The sequence below is a fragment of the Callithrix jacchus genome, chromosome 18 (genome assembly GCF_049354715.1).
Source record: "Callithrix jacchus isolate 240 chromosome 18, calJac240_pri, whole genome shotgun sequence".
NCBI lineage: Eukaryota > Metazoa > Chordata > Mammalia > Primates > Cebidae > Callithrix > Callithrix jacchus.
The window spans coordinates 36,960,629-36,977,145 of record NC_133519.1 but is presented as its reverse complement, the minus strand read 5'-3'; the positions used below and the strand labels follow the sequence as shown (position 1 = coordinate 36,977,145).

The window sequence follows — 16,517 nt, the reverse complement described above, 5'->3', positions numbered from 1 at the left end:
TAGGAATTATGGTTGACTCTTCCGGAATGTCAGTCTATGATTTCAGTTTTACAGTTTTCTAAGGAATTTTTCTGGTGGCTTAAACGTCATGTGACTATTCCGAGCACAAGGTAAATTATTATGGAAAGTTTGAGCTAAGCCTTCCAGTTGTGCCTAAGTTGTTGGAAATAATCCACACAGGAACCCCTTTGTAGTGCTTTTTCTAAAGTAGAGACAAAAGAAAATACTATTGTATGTGTGCAACAGCATGGAATTTTAAAAGATAAACATTTTAACAGGAAAAGTCATAAATGGGCTATTCTGTATTTTCTTTTACTCTTAACCAACCCAAATAGTCCACACAGATAAAGTAGAACTTTAAAATGTTCAAGCTTTTCACCTAGGGTGTTTATCTTGTTATGTACTTGCTCCTCAAGAATTTCAGAGGATACATGATAGTTGAAATAAATTTTAAATAAGAGGTTAATATGTGAAAATATCTTTTGGCAGAGTTCGAAGTCTAGAGTTCTGGAACCTAGGAACTTTTCATAGCCTCTGTATTGAAGCAAAAGTCTTTTCCAGAGTTTTACAAAATATAAGTATTCATTTCTATTGTAAAGAAATATATTTTTTGGCAGATAAATCCTCTTCCTATTAGAGGCTTCTGTATGGAGAACAGCACTTCAGTGTCTTAGATTACTCCTAAATATTTCTATTTGTTGATATGTTTCGTGTCTCCTATTTTCTTAAGCATAATTTATTTTTTAAAAATCACTTACGACTAAAACCCAGGGGGGATTAGCAGGCCTTTAGAGACATTTAGCATGCTTCGTAGTTTATACCAGCAGAGTTTGACAAAATGGCTGGAGCAAAGAGGAAAAATGGAAGGAGAGAAAGGTAAATTTTGAAAACAGAAAGCAAAAATAGGGACCAACTGAAGCAATGGTTAAAACCTGGGGTCTATAATTCTTTTGCAGTGGCCTAGAATAATGCAATCTCAATTTCTTAATTTTGATGAGATTAGAAAACCTCAGAAAAATGGGGTCCTTTTGGGAAGCTTAGATTATCTTCTGGAAAAGATTTTAACATCCAAAAAGAAAGAAATTGACTTGTGCATTACAGATGTTCAGTGTGGTATGCCATCAGCGTTGATATTATATCACGTTCTGTGATTAGATAAGTGGTGGTGGGCTTGTTAAAGCTCAGAACCCCAAGATTTGAATTATTTTGCTTAGCTGTGTGTTTGTGTCAAGGACAGTAGCAAATTTAGCCATGAAAGTTCTTCCTCTAGCACTATTTTAGTCAATGGCAAGCTCATATACATAATCTTATAATACCCCTCTATTAATCTGTTCTCATGCTGCTATAAGGAAATGCCTGAGACTGGGTAATTTAAAAAGGAAAGAAGTTTAATTGACTCACAGTTCAGCATGGCTGGAGAGGCCTCAGGAAACTTACAATCATGGCAGAAGGTGAAGGGGAAGCAAGGCACCTTTATAAGTCAGCAGGAAGGAGAAATGCTGAGTGAAGTGGGGACGAGCCCTTTATAAAACCATCAGATCTTGTGAGAATTCACTCACTGTGACAACAGCTTGGGGGAGACTGACCCCATGATTCAATTAAGTTCACCTGGTCTCTCATTTGACACGTCGGGATCATGGAGATTATGGGGATTACAGTTCAAGATAGATTTGGGTGGGGACACAAAGCGTAACCATATCAATCCCTAAAAAGAGGTTTGGTGCTTTTCAGGATTAATGAAAGGTTAACCTATTAAAACTCAAAGCCTTCATGTCCTATGAGAAGTTTTTATATAGTACCCACAGAGAGAAGGTAACACATCCAGAGAAGTTGACTGGCATTTTAGTAAATCCACAGGAATGCTTGTAATTTTGTTTTTTAAAACCAAGTGAAAATATTTATCCCTCTGATGTTATATCTCAGGTTCTTTCTTAGTATGATTCTCCTCTTTATTTTTAAGTGAAACTGAAAACAACTTATTTTGGAATTGTAACTCCACAAACTTGACATACATACCTATTGAAGGGTTTTCACAATGAACCAGATAACACTGTACTCTTTCACTTGTCCCAAGTAGAAAGAAACAGCGAATTTTGGAATTCACAAGGGGAAATGGAAAAGCAAACATGGGACATAATTAAGCTTATATCTAGTAAAAAGGGTCTATCCTTTGAGCTCCCAAATGATATGAGAATCCAATCTAATCAAGCTGAATCAGTCTGGCTACATAATCTGTCTGAAGTCTTGATTTCTAAACTACAGAAAATGGCAATTACTTCATTAAAATACTGGAAGAAAATTGAGTAAATACATTTAAACACTGAGTTTCTTGAGAGGAACGAGTAAATCCATTCTTGTTCTAGGCCTTTGATTCTCATCTGGGGCAAATTTGTACCCACAGGGACATTTGGTAATATCTGGACACATCTTTGGTTGTCACAATTTTGAAGGGAGGATGTTCCTGGCATCTATTGGTTAGAGGCCGGGCACATGGCTAACCACTCTACAATGCATAAAATAATTCCCAAAATGTCAGTAGCCCAAAATGTCAGTGGCACCAGGTTGAGAGGTCCTGTTCTAGGTTTAAGCTTTATCATTATTCTTTTTTTTTGGATTATGAAGTTAACCAATTTTTTTGTTGTTGTTGTTTTGTGGTTTTAATTTTTTTGTTGTTGTTTTTCTTTAACAAATTTAAGTCTCCTAAAGATTCTTTAGAGTAGAAATGCAATTTTCAGGAAATTGTCTAATGAAAATGGATGTGAACACATTACCACATCATGATGCTTGCCTAAGCAAATACATTAGAATCATAGGTGACCCATTATTTTTTCTCTGCCTAGTTGAGTGCAGATTTAGTTCTGTACATGCCCCCAAATGTCGGGGTAGCAGTTTAAATGAGCCGCCGCCATCCTTCCCAAACCAAATTCAGAACCTTATAAGCGGCAAGCACATTTTAAAATGTGCTTCTATTTTTTTTTTTTTTGAGACAGAGTTTCATATTTTAAAATGTGCTTCAATTTTTTTTTTTTTTTTAAGACGGAGTTTTGCTCTTGTTACCCAGGCTGGAGTGCAATGGTGTAATCTCGGCTCACCGCAACCTCCGCCTCCTGGGTTCAGGCAGTTCTCCTGCCTCAGCCTCCTGAGTAGCTGGGATTACAGGCATGCCCCACCGTGCCCAGCTAATTTTTGTATTTTTAGTAGAGACGGGGTTTCACCATGTTGACCAAGATGGTCTGGATCTCTTGACCTCGTGATCCACCCGCCTCAGCCTCCCAAAGTGCTGGGATTACAGGCGTGAGCCACCTTGCCCGGCTAAAATGTGCTTCTAATAGTAGCTGATGGCTTCAAAACAGCCTGCAGGTAAGGTTTCTGAATGATCTTCTCAGCAAGCCAAGTCATTCTGTTTCAGCTCTTCGAAAATGCCATAGCACCTCCAAGAGAGCTCATTCACGATTTGTCTGTGGATCTTGAGCTTCCCAGGAGGTTATCCATTTCATAATAAATTCTTTCCAACTTGCCGTGCTGGGTAAAGAACATGTCCTCCCGTTGTAGTTTAGATGTTTGTGTGGTCTTCTGTCTGCTTTATTGTGGTGTTAGAGACACCTTGTCTCTTCCCTCAGCATGGTCACTGCTTCTAAATACTTATCAGAGAGTGGGAAACCATGACAGTATTTTACATGGGTGTACAGACACAATGAAATGCTGGAACAGATCAGCCAAGATCGCAAGGGTATGTTTCTGCAATTACTGCTCCAATACAAATGCACTTGTACATGAAGGACATTTATATGTGCATATTTATCTCTGTGTATGTTAGGCAGCAAGACATATTTACAATTCATCTATGCACATGTATTTTTAAAATCACGTGTGTCAATTGCAGTTTGTGTCTTGTAAATGGCACATTCCATGCCTTCATGGTTCTGCGGATGCCATGTCATTGGGCATCATTGCAGCCCTTTAGGGGGTTTCTCCCATTTCTAAGCTTGTGTACTAATTTCCAAAAAAAAAAAAAATGGTCAAGCTTATAGTCCTTATATTTAGGCTGAGGGGGCTAGATTTACCACAGTAGAACCAGTGGAATCTGGGTGGTGCCAGGATGGACCTTAAGGCTGACTCTGTGGGTGATGAGACATCATCTAGAGATGATGGGAGAGAAGTAAAATACCTGGGCTTCAACTGGGGCATTGGGTGGGGGAGTCTGATGATGTATAACAAATTATAATTTGGGTTCTTGGAGCTGATTCTTCTTGGTTCTGACGACATCTAAATGTGAGCGTGTATTGTAACAAATTACAAAATGGCTTGTATTATTTAGGTTATATCTGTGATTACAAAATTATTTGAGAGGGATAGAACTAGTATATAGAGACATTATGTATCTACATGTGAGAATGTGTTCTGTGCCACACATTGTTTCATTCATATGTTCAGGAAGGCAGTTCCAAAGATATGGCCCATATTAATGGAAGGAAGTTACAGACCCAAGGCTTTGTCCCACTGACTGGGTATAAGCCACACCTGATCAGATCTCAATACCTGTTTTGCTAAGGCCCTGCCTTTCTAATTCCTTTCAGATAAGCTAAACAGAGAAATGTGGGCCAGATGAGACAGGACAAGTCTTAAAGAGATGAAGATGGCATAGGCCTTTGGTTGATGCTTGAGTTCTCCTCCAACCCCCAAAGAAAGCATTTATTTTTTTCCTGGGAAAGAAGGAAGGAGAAGGAAGTTAGTTGAAGGATTGCTTTATTTAGTAAAATAGCTAGTTTTTTACGTATGCATGAACTTCCCACAGGACAAAGAAAATTTGAGTTTTTTTCTTTTATTGTGGAGTTGTCCCCAGGTTTATAAATCATCTGGTTTCCCTAAATGGCTCTTGCTTTTAAAGTATGAAAACACCATGAATAGTATAGATAGACACCATAGATAAATAGTGCATCGTGTCAGAGTTTAGAATTCATCATTTGTTAAGTAGTCCTTCTATGTGGGGAAAAAGGCCTCTCTTTCACTTAGCTGCTCCTCTTCCTGTGGGGCAGGAGAGCTCTCAGAGCTCAAATCCCTACCTTAGCAGAAGAGAAAGTGTCAGAGCTGAGGCATGAATCACTGTTGGGCGATTCCACACTGATGATGGCTGTCTCAGGATGTGAGGGCAAGAGCACAATTGGAGCAATATAGGGTTGGAAATAATAGAGCGCAACTGACCTGGGTCCCTAAGGTCTCTCCTTTCCAGGCTAACGTCATGTTTTAACCAAACCTTGCACGTTGAGCTTTCTTTCCTAATGCGCTGAGCTGCACGATGACTTCAGTTTAATGTTAAGCTTTTGCAAGTCCTTCTGCTTAGGTTGAAGGTGGGCTAGGTTTACTCCAGTGGAACCAGTGGAACCTGGGTGTTGCCAGGGTGGACCATAAGGCTAACTCTGGATGATGCCTCTGTCTCTGTGAGGTGAAAGCAGATGGCTAATGGCCCTTCTTGTGGCCCACTTATTGCTATCATTCTTATTAGCAGCAGCAGCAACATTTCATATTTCATGCATGCTTGAGAATTCCTGACCCATTATATTGTTTTCTCCATAGTCGTGGGTGGCAGAGAAGGGTAGATCACTCCCACATATTCTTAGAGTCCTCAAGGTTCCTTGGGCTGTTGCCACCCTGCAGGAAATTTCACCTTCATTTTAGAAATTAAGAATGTCAATAGCCCCATATCACAGAGCCAGCCTGGTGTGTGACATTGCCTCCATGCACTCCCTCCCAGGTGCTGCTCCTCACAGGGGAGGGGACAGTTGAGCAATGGCATATTTAGAATCCAGGTGAATAGTTTATGTGCTCTATTATGGGGGCAGAAGTACCCTTGACCAGCCCGTTGTCTATATCTTGTGATCCCCTGGCCAACCCTAGAATTTTAGAGGCATAGAAGAGAGATCCTAGGTTAGACTAAGTTGGGAAGAATAAAAGTTTCCTTTCTCAGCTTGAAGTTGCTAAGGGGAAGCAGTTCCATTGACAACTTGCAGTGGTGTGGCTTCACATAACACAAACAATATGCACCCTTTATTGCTTGCTCTGTTCTTCATGCTACTAACCAGACTCTGGTGGTGTTATTTTTATTTTAGTTTTTATTTGTGGGGGTTGCTTTGCATGTCGTTCTTCCTCTTGGCTGTTAGTTGTGGGGTTTGAGCCTTTTCCTTTCTGTGATTCAGGTGCCTCACTCTTTCCTTTCCAGGTTCTTCCAGTTCTTTTAACATGTCAAACTCTGGAGATTTGTTCATGAGCGTGCAGTCACTCAATGGGGATTCTTACCAAGGGGCCCAGGTTGGAGCCAACGTGCAATCACAGGTAGGGACCCAGCCGATATGCCGCCAGGTGAATGCCTTAGAGTCCAAGAGCCCTCAGTTGTATTGGACTTCCTGCTTCTGTCCAGAGTGAGAGAGAAAGCTAGAGAGATGAGAACGAAAACCTCACCAATGACCAAACCAAAAACCAAGACAACCATTGTCATGGGGAATCTCGTCCACACTTTGTGAATGCATTTGGCTCTGGCTTTTCAGTTGTACCAGGAAGGCAGGAGAAGAACAGTAAGCACAGGGCAAGGTGACAGAGGCACACCAGGCAAGTGGAACCAGCATATGCTTTATTCACCAAAGGAAAAAGCAGGTGGTATTCAGGATGTTATCTCAGTTTCCAGGTCTCCCTTTCATGTGTTGGTTTCCCGTGCTCAATTTTTATCAAATGAAGAGGTAATTAACAAGCAGGCGAGTAGATTACTATCTGATACTTTCATTTTAAGCTTTAAAAACACCCAGCCAGGTTGACTAAATTCATCTTCTTAGTCATCCTTGAGGTCAAGGGACTTGAGTTTCGGTGATGAGTAGAAGTCCACAGTGGGAAGCAAAATCAAGCTGTGTTATGTCAAACCTTAGTGCTCCACAGTAAACAGATTTCCTTCATGATACTTCAGGAAGCCATCCTCCCATCTCAGCATGAAGCGTGACGTGAGAGGGTACAGTAGTAGGCTGTGGCTCAGAATTATTAGGGAAGTTCTGAGCCGTGTCAGTCTAGTTCCCCACCCTCCCTGCGGAACAGGAAGCATGGCAGCCTGGAACAGACCAACTGGTCAGCGATTCACCCCTTTCTCGGGAAACACTGCCTGGAAACAAGTTTGAAGTGATATGGTCAGGCTTTGGTCAAGTGACTAAACAACCAGCCATCACTTAAGTCCTCAAAAAATACAAGGTCTCGATCAAGTACTGCTCTTTCTCTGAGATGGCTGCCCAAACCTCCTCTAAACAGAAGCTTTGTTTTTATAGGATACCCAGCAAAGGAGCAGCTCTATAGGATGATCTGTAGGGAAGTGGGGAGAAGAGAAAATTGCTTCATGCTCTTCCCTCCAGACCCCTCTATCATCCTGATCCCTACCGTCTCATGCAGACACGTTGAACTAGTTTCAATGTGGGGATCCCAGTTTTCTTTTACCGTTTCACTGTCTTGCTTACTGAACTCAGAACTTGTTATGGATTTGGCGTACAGAGGAGGCTAGCCTCCGTCTAATGGACTCTCCCAGGACGACTGTCTCCAAAATAATTACATTAATGTGACATGCCCAAATGGTGGCCTGCCCGACGATGATCTGCCTCCCTTCCCCTGCACCTCTCTGACTAATTTCTCTCTGTTGTTGTTCATCTGTTTAGGTGGATACCCTTCGCCATGTTATCAGCCAGACAGGAGGATACAGTGATGGACTCGCAGCCAGTCAGATGTACAGTCCGCAGGGCATCAGTGTAAGGAAACAACCCCCTCCCCCGACCCTGATTTGTTTTTATTTTTTCACTGCCAATTATTTCAAAGCCATAGGGCCCAGAATGCCACTTAGTAGGGCTTATCTTAGCTTTACGGTCACCCAGTTTCTTGTTTCTGTATCGGTCATGCCATCGGCAGCATTCTACCCACAAAAATGTGGCGACTGGGCAGGCTTCATGCAGGCAGCTGGCGTCTAGGGCTGTCAGACGCAATCAGTGTTTGCATGGCACCTGCGGCCACATGCGTTCAGCTAGAGGAGCTGCTAAACAGGTGACACCTAGTACAGCAGTGGTAGGACATGTGACCACAGGCTGGGGCCTGGGAACCTGGGAAGTGAAATCAGTAGCCAAAATCCATTGCATCCACGTTTGTGGTCTGAAAAAATATATATGTTTTTCCAATCTGTCTATGGACGATTAAAAAGAAAATTAACACAGAAGCTCGGTATGTGGAAGGGATGGGGAGGGGTGCCGACCATCTTCTACTTGTTCTTGGGTGCGCTGGCGGCTCGTGACTAGCATGAAAATTCATAGCGACAAGCTATATTGCACGGAGTGAAATCGATCAGACAGACACAGGGAGAACTGAGTGTAGATTTGGGACAGCAATCCAACTTGATTTCTCAGATCAATCGTCTGCTTTCTCAGCAGCGGTGACAGCAAGCTGGGACAAGAGGGCAGCCTGGAAAAGGAGGCTGTTTTTTCGATAAGGGATGATTCCTGGGCTTTTAGAGGTCACAAGAGGCTCAAGTAGGACCATTAGCTCTTAGCTATTGCAGGAAGGTACGGGTGGTGGGTGCTGATGATTTCTTGTTGTTTTTGTTGCTATGGTTAAAGTAAATGAGGGATGGAAGGAAGAAGAGCTGGGGGTGATTTATTAATGTACTAATGGAGATACCGTGTCTGCAGTGAAGGAGGTGATGGCCCCTTCAGCTCTGCGTTGGTCAAGTCATACATGATTCTGTCTGGCTTGGGAGGGTTAAGAGAATATCAGTTATTTCTCAGATAAGGTGAGGAATGGTTGAACACATTAGGAATTCTTACCTCATAAAAGAGAAAATTTGGGTGGTACATAATAGTGTAAGGCATGCTAACACTATTAGATTCACCATGAATGATCTAAAGGGGTTAGGATAGGATAAGACTAGTGAGTAGCGGATTCAGAGAAACAGGTTTCACTTCAACATCTGATGGACCTTTCTCACAGGGAGTCCTCCAAAGAAGGGGTTGGCTATCTTTAGGAGTTCCCCATCATTGGAAAATTCAAACATGGTTTGGCCAGCTACTTGGTAAAGATGTTGCAGAAGGAAGTCAAGCACCAGACTGTGGTTGTCTTGGTGACTTTCAAGGCCACTTACATTAGGGAGTCTTTATTTTCTACCTTTTTCAGGCAGAATCCCCTCTGAGTTGATACAATATTTGTCAAGTCTCCTCTGGAAGGGAGGGAGAGAAGTCAAAGTTAACCCTGTTAAACATGTTCTGGACAATCATGTTACTTTTCTAGGAAGGATTTTTAGAGCAGAGAGATGTTTCCCATCTGTGCTTGTTCTAACTACACTATCAGTATTGCATTGATGGCTTACTTGCTGGGAAGACTGCTTGGAAAAATACAAGACACCATTGTGGGAACATGTATTCTCCAAAAGATTTCCAAATGAATGAAGTTGTTTGGGTTTGTCTCTGAGTGCAGCTTTACACACACATGCATTTACGTGTTTCCTGAATCTTTTGGGGATATAAGATAAACTTTTCCAGAGAAAGCTTTGCTCTGTGCATAAGCAGAAGAGAAGAACATGAGGAAAGTACAGAGTGTAGGGACAAGAATCTGGGCAAACTCCAAAAGGGAACTGAAGGAAGTCCACGTGACTGAGCAGGAAATGGGACTGACACTTCCGTTATTTGGCATCTTTCTTTCCTAATTGGGCAGCATAGAAGAGAGAGAGCAGTCAGACTCTGAAGTTGGGGGCTCAACACTGACCCCTCTGACATCATCTGGTGGACTGGGAATAATTTCTGAAATAGTGTAACCAAACATGTGCAGACAATTATGTCTGATTACATAAGCCCACCACAAAAACTAGGCTTGAAAATGCCACTTGAAAGAGTGTCTCATTATGCATTAATTTTTTTTTCCACGAACTGTGGTTATTTTATTTCTGGGCCTTTAATATGCGGGGTAAATGAATCAAAGTCTGATCATGGTATGTTCTTTTGATATCAGTTTTAAGTCATACCACCTGCAGGAGGCTCAGCTTGTTATAGTGAGATGTATTTTTAGATGGTGGTATTAGATGCTGAGACGCGTATGTATAGAGCAGGGCTGTGACTGCCAGCAGGAGAGAGAGAGGAGGGGAGACAAGAAGAGACAAGGACAGGAATGAAAGCTTTGAGCCAAGAAATAAAAATAAACAGTTCCTAACCCCAAAGCTGCAATGGAATTCCCAGCTGGGCTCTGGATTGTGTTTGATTCCGTGGAGGACATTTTCTGGGCAGCCTTTATCTGCTCTCCTGGCTAGGCTTTCACGGCACCCGTATCTTATCCCAGCAGCATCTATTTTAAGCCCTGTAAAGTTCAGACCTTGCCTTTAACTGACCACACAGCCATAGGATTGCAAGGTGCAGTGGTAAGAGTCCCAAAAACGGACTGTTAGTCCTAGTAACTCGTGTGCCCATGGGCAAATATTGAATCTCTCTTCTGTAAACTGGGGCCAACAATCCTCACCCTTTATACCTCAAGGGCTGCCTTAGGGAAAATGAGAAAATAAGTAGGAAAGGGCTTGACAAAGCAGAAATTATTCCACATGAATGCAGTATGAAATTTTATAAGTGATAACTTTCTAATTTGACCTTTTTTCTTCTTTGGTGTGAGCAGTTTTCTCGGTAGGTAGTTCCTAGTGAGGATAGGTTAGGACACAGTTGTCACTTTTCTCTTCTGATGGAAAGGTATGCTTTTGAGATGGATATAGTGTTATGCAAGCCCTAAAGACCCCCTTCCTTAGCCACGGTGAGAGTTAAATTATACCTCCTTAAGTACTTTGTGTTCTCATATGACAAGGGGCACTGCGTACTAAGCTTAGAGTGACTTGGAGGGAGATTATTCCACTTCTCTGTCAATCAGACATACTTAAAGATTACTTAGCTATCACATTCTTTCCTATCCATTCTCACTGCCACCATCCTAGTTCTAGAAATAGTTCATTAACTAGACTGTTGCCATAACTTCCTAATCACTGTTGCTGTCTCGAGTTCCTCCTCTCTCCCACACACATCCTCTGAAGTTTGTCATTCCTTGCTCGGAAATCTGTTGCCTACCCAAGCAAGCTCAAACCCTGAGTCCAGCATTCAGGGTCTTTTACATCTGGGCCCAGCCTTCCTGGCCCTCTGCCTCATCCTCCTATCATCAAAATAAACTCCGGATGGCATTCAGTGTGGTCAGCTCACCTTTACCTCGCTACCATTTCCCCCCTTACATTCACTCATGGGTTCCATCTACACAAATGTCCTTTCACTCCTACAACACTTCTCGACCCCACCGCACCGTCAGAATCACACTTAAAACTCAAGCCCGGCTCCTCCTTGGTGTCTTTCTTCTTAGTCCTCCTTCCCCTCTTCTCTCTACTTTATCCTAGACACATATTTCCTTTGCACTGTACATATGTGCACAGAAGTGTCTTTCACTTCTGCATATGTGTATGATCCTAACATGCATATATTAGTTGCTCAAAACATGTTCGTTGAATGAATAAATCAGGGAGGAGAAGAAAAGATGCCACTAAATTAAAAATGCTTTTTAGTGACCAATAACCACATCCAGTGTATCGGCTATAAAGTATCTAGTGAAAATTATCATTTTAAATGCTTATCCACAAATACACTGTCTTTAAGATCCAAAAATGTCCTTAAGTCTTTCTTTTTAGAAAAAATTTTCCAAACTTTCTGGCTGATGCATATTCTCTGAGAATAAGGTTCAAATCTGCAGTAAGTATATGAATTTATGTGGTGATGATATTGCAGAGGGAATTATCCTCAGCAGTGGAATCATTCTTATTATGAATTTTTAAAAATTCCTTTCACTCCTCCTATCCTTATAGAGTCCCTGTGTTTCTCTACTTAAGGAATCCCTGTAAAAAAAAGGTATATACATATATACCTGTTTGTAGGATAGCCGTGCATGTAGCAACATAACTTTGTTGGAATTGGATTCTCATTGCGCTCCCTACTAGATATGTTACTGGAACCTCCAAGGACAACCTGGAGGGAGGGAGAAGCAACTTGAAATTGGGAAACTTAGATCCTTCTGGTGACTCTTCTTTTAAGGCGTTACTTCACCTCTGTGTTGTTGCTTCATCTGTAAAGTGTATTAGACAAGCAAACTCAGAGCTCTCTTTCAGCTCAACAACTCTAGAATTCTACAGCTGTGATCTTTGATTCTTACTGTTAGCTCAAAGGGCATCGGGCTAAATTGTAGATCTTCCCTCCAGAAAACTCTTTCATTAGAGTTAGTAACTTCTATTCTTTCTAGCCAAGCCCAGTGTTCAAATTATATCTTGAAACCCAGATGGGAAGGAAGAAGTGCTCTCGTTACACAAACTTTTCCCTTTGAATTCCTTGGATATTTGGGATAGCAGAAAGCATTATTACTATTATTATTATTATTATTTTGGAGATGGATTCTCACTCTGTCGGCCAGGCTGGATTGCAGTGCGCAATCTTGGCTCACTGTAACCTCCACCTCCCAGGTACAAGCAATTCTCCTGTCTCAGCCTCCCCAGTAGCTGGGACTACAGTGGACACCACTACACTGGGCTATTTTGTATTTTTAGTAGAGATTGGGTTTCACCATCTTGGTCAGGCTGATCTCGAATTCCTGACCTCAAGTGATCCACCCACCTTGGCCTCCCAAAGAGCTGGGATTACAGGTGTGAGTCTCACTCTGGCACCCAGGCTGGAGTGCAGTGGCATGATCTCGGCTCACTGCAAGCTCTGCCTCCTGGGTTCAAGTGATTCTCGTGCCTCAGCTCCTGAGTAGCTGGGATTACAGGTGTGTACCACCACACCCAGCTAATTTTTGTGTTTTTAGTTGAGATGGGTTTTCACCATGTTGGCCAGGCTGGCCTCAAACTCCTGAGCTCAAATGTTCCTCCCGCCTCAGCCTCCCAAAGTGCTGGGATTACAGGTGTGACCCACTGCACCTGGCCACTATGTTTGTTTTAAAATATGGGTTATAGGAATGAATTTACTCTAGCCAGTCTTGGATGTTAATAGATACCCCTACGGATTTTTCTTATTCAAAAGGTTTGGTGGAAATGGAAATAAATGTTAGCACTATCTCTACAAAGGTAGCATGCCATTAACATCAATTTATGACAGAAATAATCTTGCTTTGTCGTTACAGTAATAGAAAAATAGAGAGGAAGATTTTATCATTGTAAACTGTAATATAGGTCTTTTTGTTTTGTTTTTATATTCTCCCATGTTAGGTAAGGGGAAAAAAGGAACATTTACCAAGTAAATAAGTAGAATATAAATCATTAGGACAAAAATAGCCTTCTATTTAAATGTACATATTTCAGACATTTGGATACCACAGGGTTACTTAGTAATACTTGGCTACATGCCATAATGTTTTTTTTTATTGCATTTTAGGTTTGGGGGTACATGTGAAGAACATGCAAGATTGTTGCATAGGTACTTACGTGGCAGTGTGATTTGCTGCCTTCCTCCCCTTCACCTATATCTGGCATTTCTCCCCATGCTATCTCTCCCCAGACTCCCCACTCCCCTGCTGACCCTCCCCTATTTCTCCCCGACAGACCCCAGCGTGTGATGCTCCCCTCCCTGTGTCCATGTGTTCTCATTGTTCAACACCTGCCTATGACTGAGAACATGCAGTGTTTGATTTTCTGTTCTTGTGTCAGTTTGCTGAGAATGATGGTTTCCAGGTTCATCCATGTCCCTACAAAGGACACGAACTCATCATTTTTGATGCATGCCATAATGTTAATTTTTCTTATTTCTAAGAGACCTCTTTCCACTTAAAGTATATGTTAGTAAGATGTTGCCACATGTGGAATTGTAAGGCTGGGAACTGAGGGTAATAGTTAAAATTCACATGTAAATCTTGGAAAACTCATTTTAATTATACACAGTTTTAATTATTCTATTTTACCAAGCTGAATTCGAATTTCAAAGCGATGAAAACATACCCAGATGTGCCCCTGAGTTGGTTGTCTTTGGGTACCTTCTGGTGCTATAACCAGAAACTAGTGAACAGCCTGAAAACTGAGGGGTAAAGAAACCAAGGAAAATCAAGGGGTCTGAATGTGTCAGAACAGACCCTAAAGAGTTTGAAGGCAGCAGGGATAGAGTAGATAGACCCATGCCTTCAGGAAGCTAAGAGCCTCGCTTTCCTTCGTAACAAAATCAATGGGAAACAGAGTAAGTAAGTGCCTTTGCTTTTTATAGGGCCTTTAAACCTAACACCATAACTAACAACACTGAGACCAGAAAAGCATTTTATTTCAGCCCCCAATGGTTGAAAAAGCAAAAAATTGTGATTTCATATGCAACCCAATGTTTTTCCTCAGCTGCCAAGTGAAAGCCCTTAAAAGTACAGAAAACAGGCCTGGTGCAGCGATTCACACCTGTAATCCCAGCACTTTGGTAGGCCGAGGTGGGCAGATCATGAATGAGGTCAAAATATTGAGACCATCCTGGCCAGCATGATGAAATCCTGTCTCTACTAAAAATACAAAATTAGCTGGATATGGTGGCACGCACCTGTAGTCCCAGCTATTCAGGAAGCTGAGGCAGGAGAATCTCTTGAACCCAGGAGATGGGGAGGTTGCAGTGAGCCACGATTGTGCCACAGTACTCCAGCCTGGTGATAGACTGATACTATATCTCAAAAATAAAAATAAAATGAAGTACAGAAAACAAATGAGGTCAGATCATTCAGTAGGTTATTAATGCATTCATTTATTCATTCATTCAATAAACATAAGCATTTTTTACCTTGGGGAATGAAGCTACATCATGTTACATCCAGATCAAGTTGCAGAAACCCCGATGTCAATCAGGGTGTATTTTACCTTTTAATCTTATTCAGTACTTTTTCTGGGATTGAATTTTCTGTTCCTAGAAGGCGAGACCAAGGGAACTGACCAATTCTGTAGCTCAGGAAGGAATCTGAAATTAAATTATATGGCAGAAGAGGGGAATTTAGGACCAACCAGCAATAGTTTGAGAAAAGTACCAACCCTAACCACATAGATATACCATGGACTTAATAATATAATAATAAGCATTCTTTCATAGAAACGCCTTCTCTTTTTGTAGAGTTAGTTGCAGTGACCTATGATCTTAAACCTAGTGATGTGATCACACTAAACACGATCACATTTATGGTGTGTGTGTGTACGTGTGTGTATGTACATGTATGTTCCGCTTTTGCCTGTGTGACTGTGAACAAGTCAGTTTTTCTTGACAGGACTCGGTTTTCTGAATTCTAAAGAGGACGGTAGAGCTGGATTTTGTCTAAAACATCTTCCAATGCCACTTCCATTTAGAAACAAGTTATTGTTTTTCCATTCCCAGGAAGATGCACGATTGTGGTTCTAGAAAGATTCTCAACTGTGAAAGGGCAGTGTATGCCATGTTCCTTACATTGGAATTGGTGTTTTACAGCGTCCTGCCCAGCCTGGCCTGCATTTGGCCCTCTAGCCATGCCGTCCTCAGGCCAGGATCTGGTTAGTTGTTCCAGACTCAGCTTGGTCCTTCCTTCTGCTCTGTGAAGAAAAATCACAACCGCAAAGGGATAGTTTGTTTTTATGGTTCCTCCTGAAAGTGGCATGGTCCCTCTAGACGTCAGCAAATATTAAGGCAATTAAATAAGCTGAGTTTATTGTGGGAAACATCACCATTGATTTCTGAAGACAGTCTTCCTCTGGCTGAGTCTAGCCTCACCCCTTCTTGCCTTTTGGGAAAGAGGTCCATGTTCTCAGACAAGCTTGTTTTTAGATAAAATATTAGGTATCTTTCACGGAAAAAATCCCTTTGTTTTAAAATTGGTAATTTAAAAAAATCCCGATTGCTGGCTACATTTGAGTTTGAGGGGCAATGCTTTTTCACATCTCTAAATATGCTTCAGTTTGACAGTATTAGCAAATAAATAAATAAAAATGCTTAATTCCACAAATGTTTATTGAGATCCTTCTAATATCCAGCACCAGGAATAAATATACACATCAATAGGACATGGTTCTTGTACTTCATAAAGTCATAGAAAGCAGAAAAAACTGGGAGTTATCTGGTTCAGTTATCTGATTCTCTGAAAGGGAAGAAATACACCAGCCAGGATAGTCAATAGTATTTTTTAAAATTTGGTAAGTGACCATTGTAAGGGTTATTTACACACATGTAATCATATTCCTACCAACTATAAATATATGAATTGCTTATAAGCATGACTGACATTTGATATTCTTATATAGATTTTGTGAGTAACTAGCAAAAGCAGTTCTTTCCTTCTAGAACCGTGCTGTCCAATATAACTTTTTTTGCTTTGATAGAAGTGTTCATTTTAGCACTGTCCGATAAGTTAGCCATTAGGAACACATGGCTGTTGAGGGCTTGAAATATGGCTGGTTCGTTATCCTCAGCAAACTAACACAGGAACAGAAAACCAAGCACCACATGTTCTCACTTATAAGTAGGAACTAATGATGA

At 41.4% G+C, this 16,517-nt stretch overlaps 1 protein-coding gene across 6 annotated transcripts in view; it reads left to right on the top strand.

Annotated features, from left to right (window-relative positions):
• The window catches only part of PBX1 (PBX homeobox 1), a 324,640-nt gene that overhangs the window by 263,094 nt on the left and 45,029 nt on the right, over window positions 1-16,517 (top strand). For 4 of the 6 annotated variants that reach the window (XM_035278949.3, XM_008985115.5, XM_078355045.1 and 1 more), the window contains 2 exons: window positions 6,218-6,330; window positions 7,683-7,772. In XM_035278949.3, coding sequence (XP_035134840.1) covers window positions 6,218-6,330; window positions 7,683-7,772 — 203 coding nt within the window. The remainder of the gene's footprint in view (window positions 1-6,217; window positions 6,331-7,682; window positions 7,773-16,517) is intronic. The other 2 variants (XM_054247504.2, XM_008985116.5) reach the window with 1 other exon arrangement.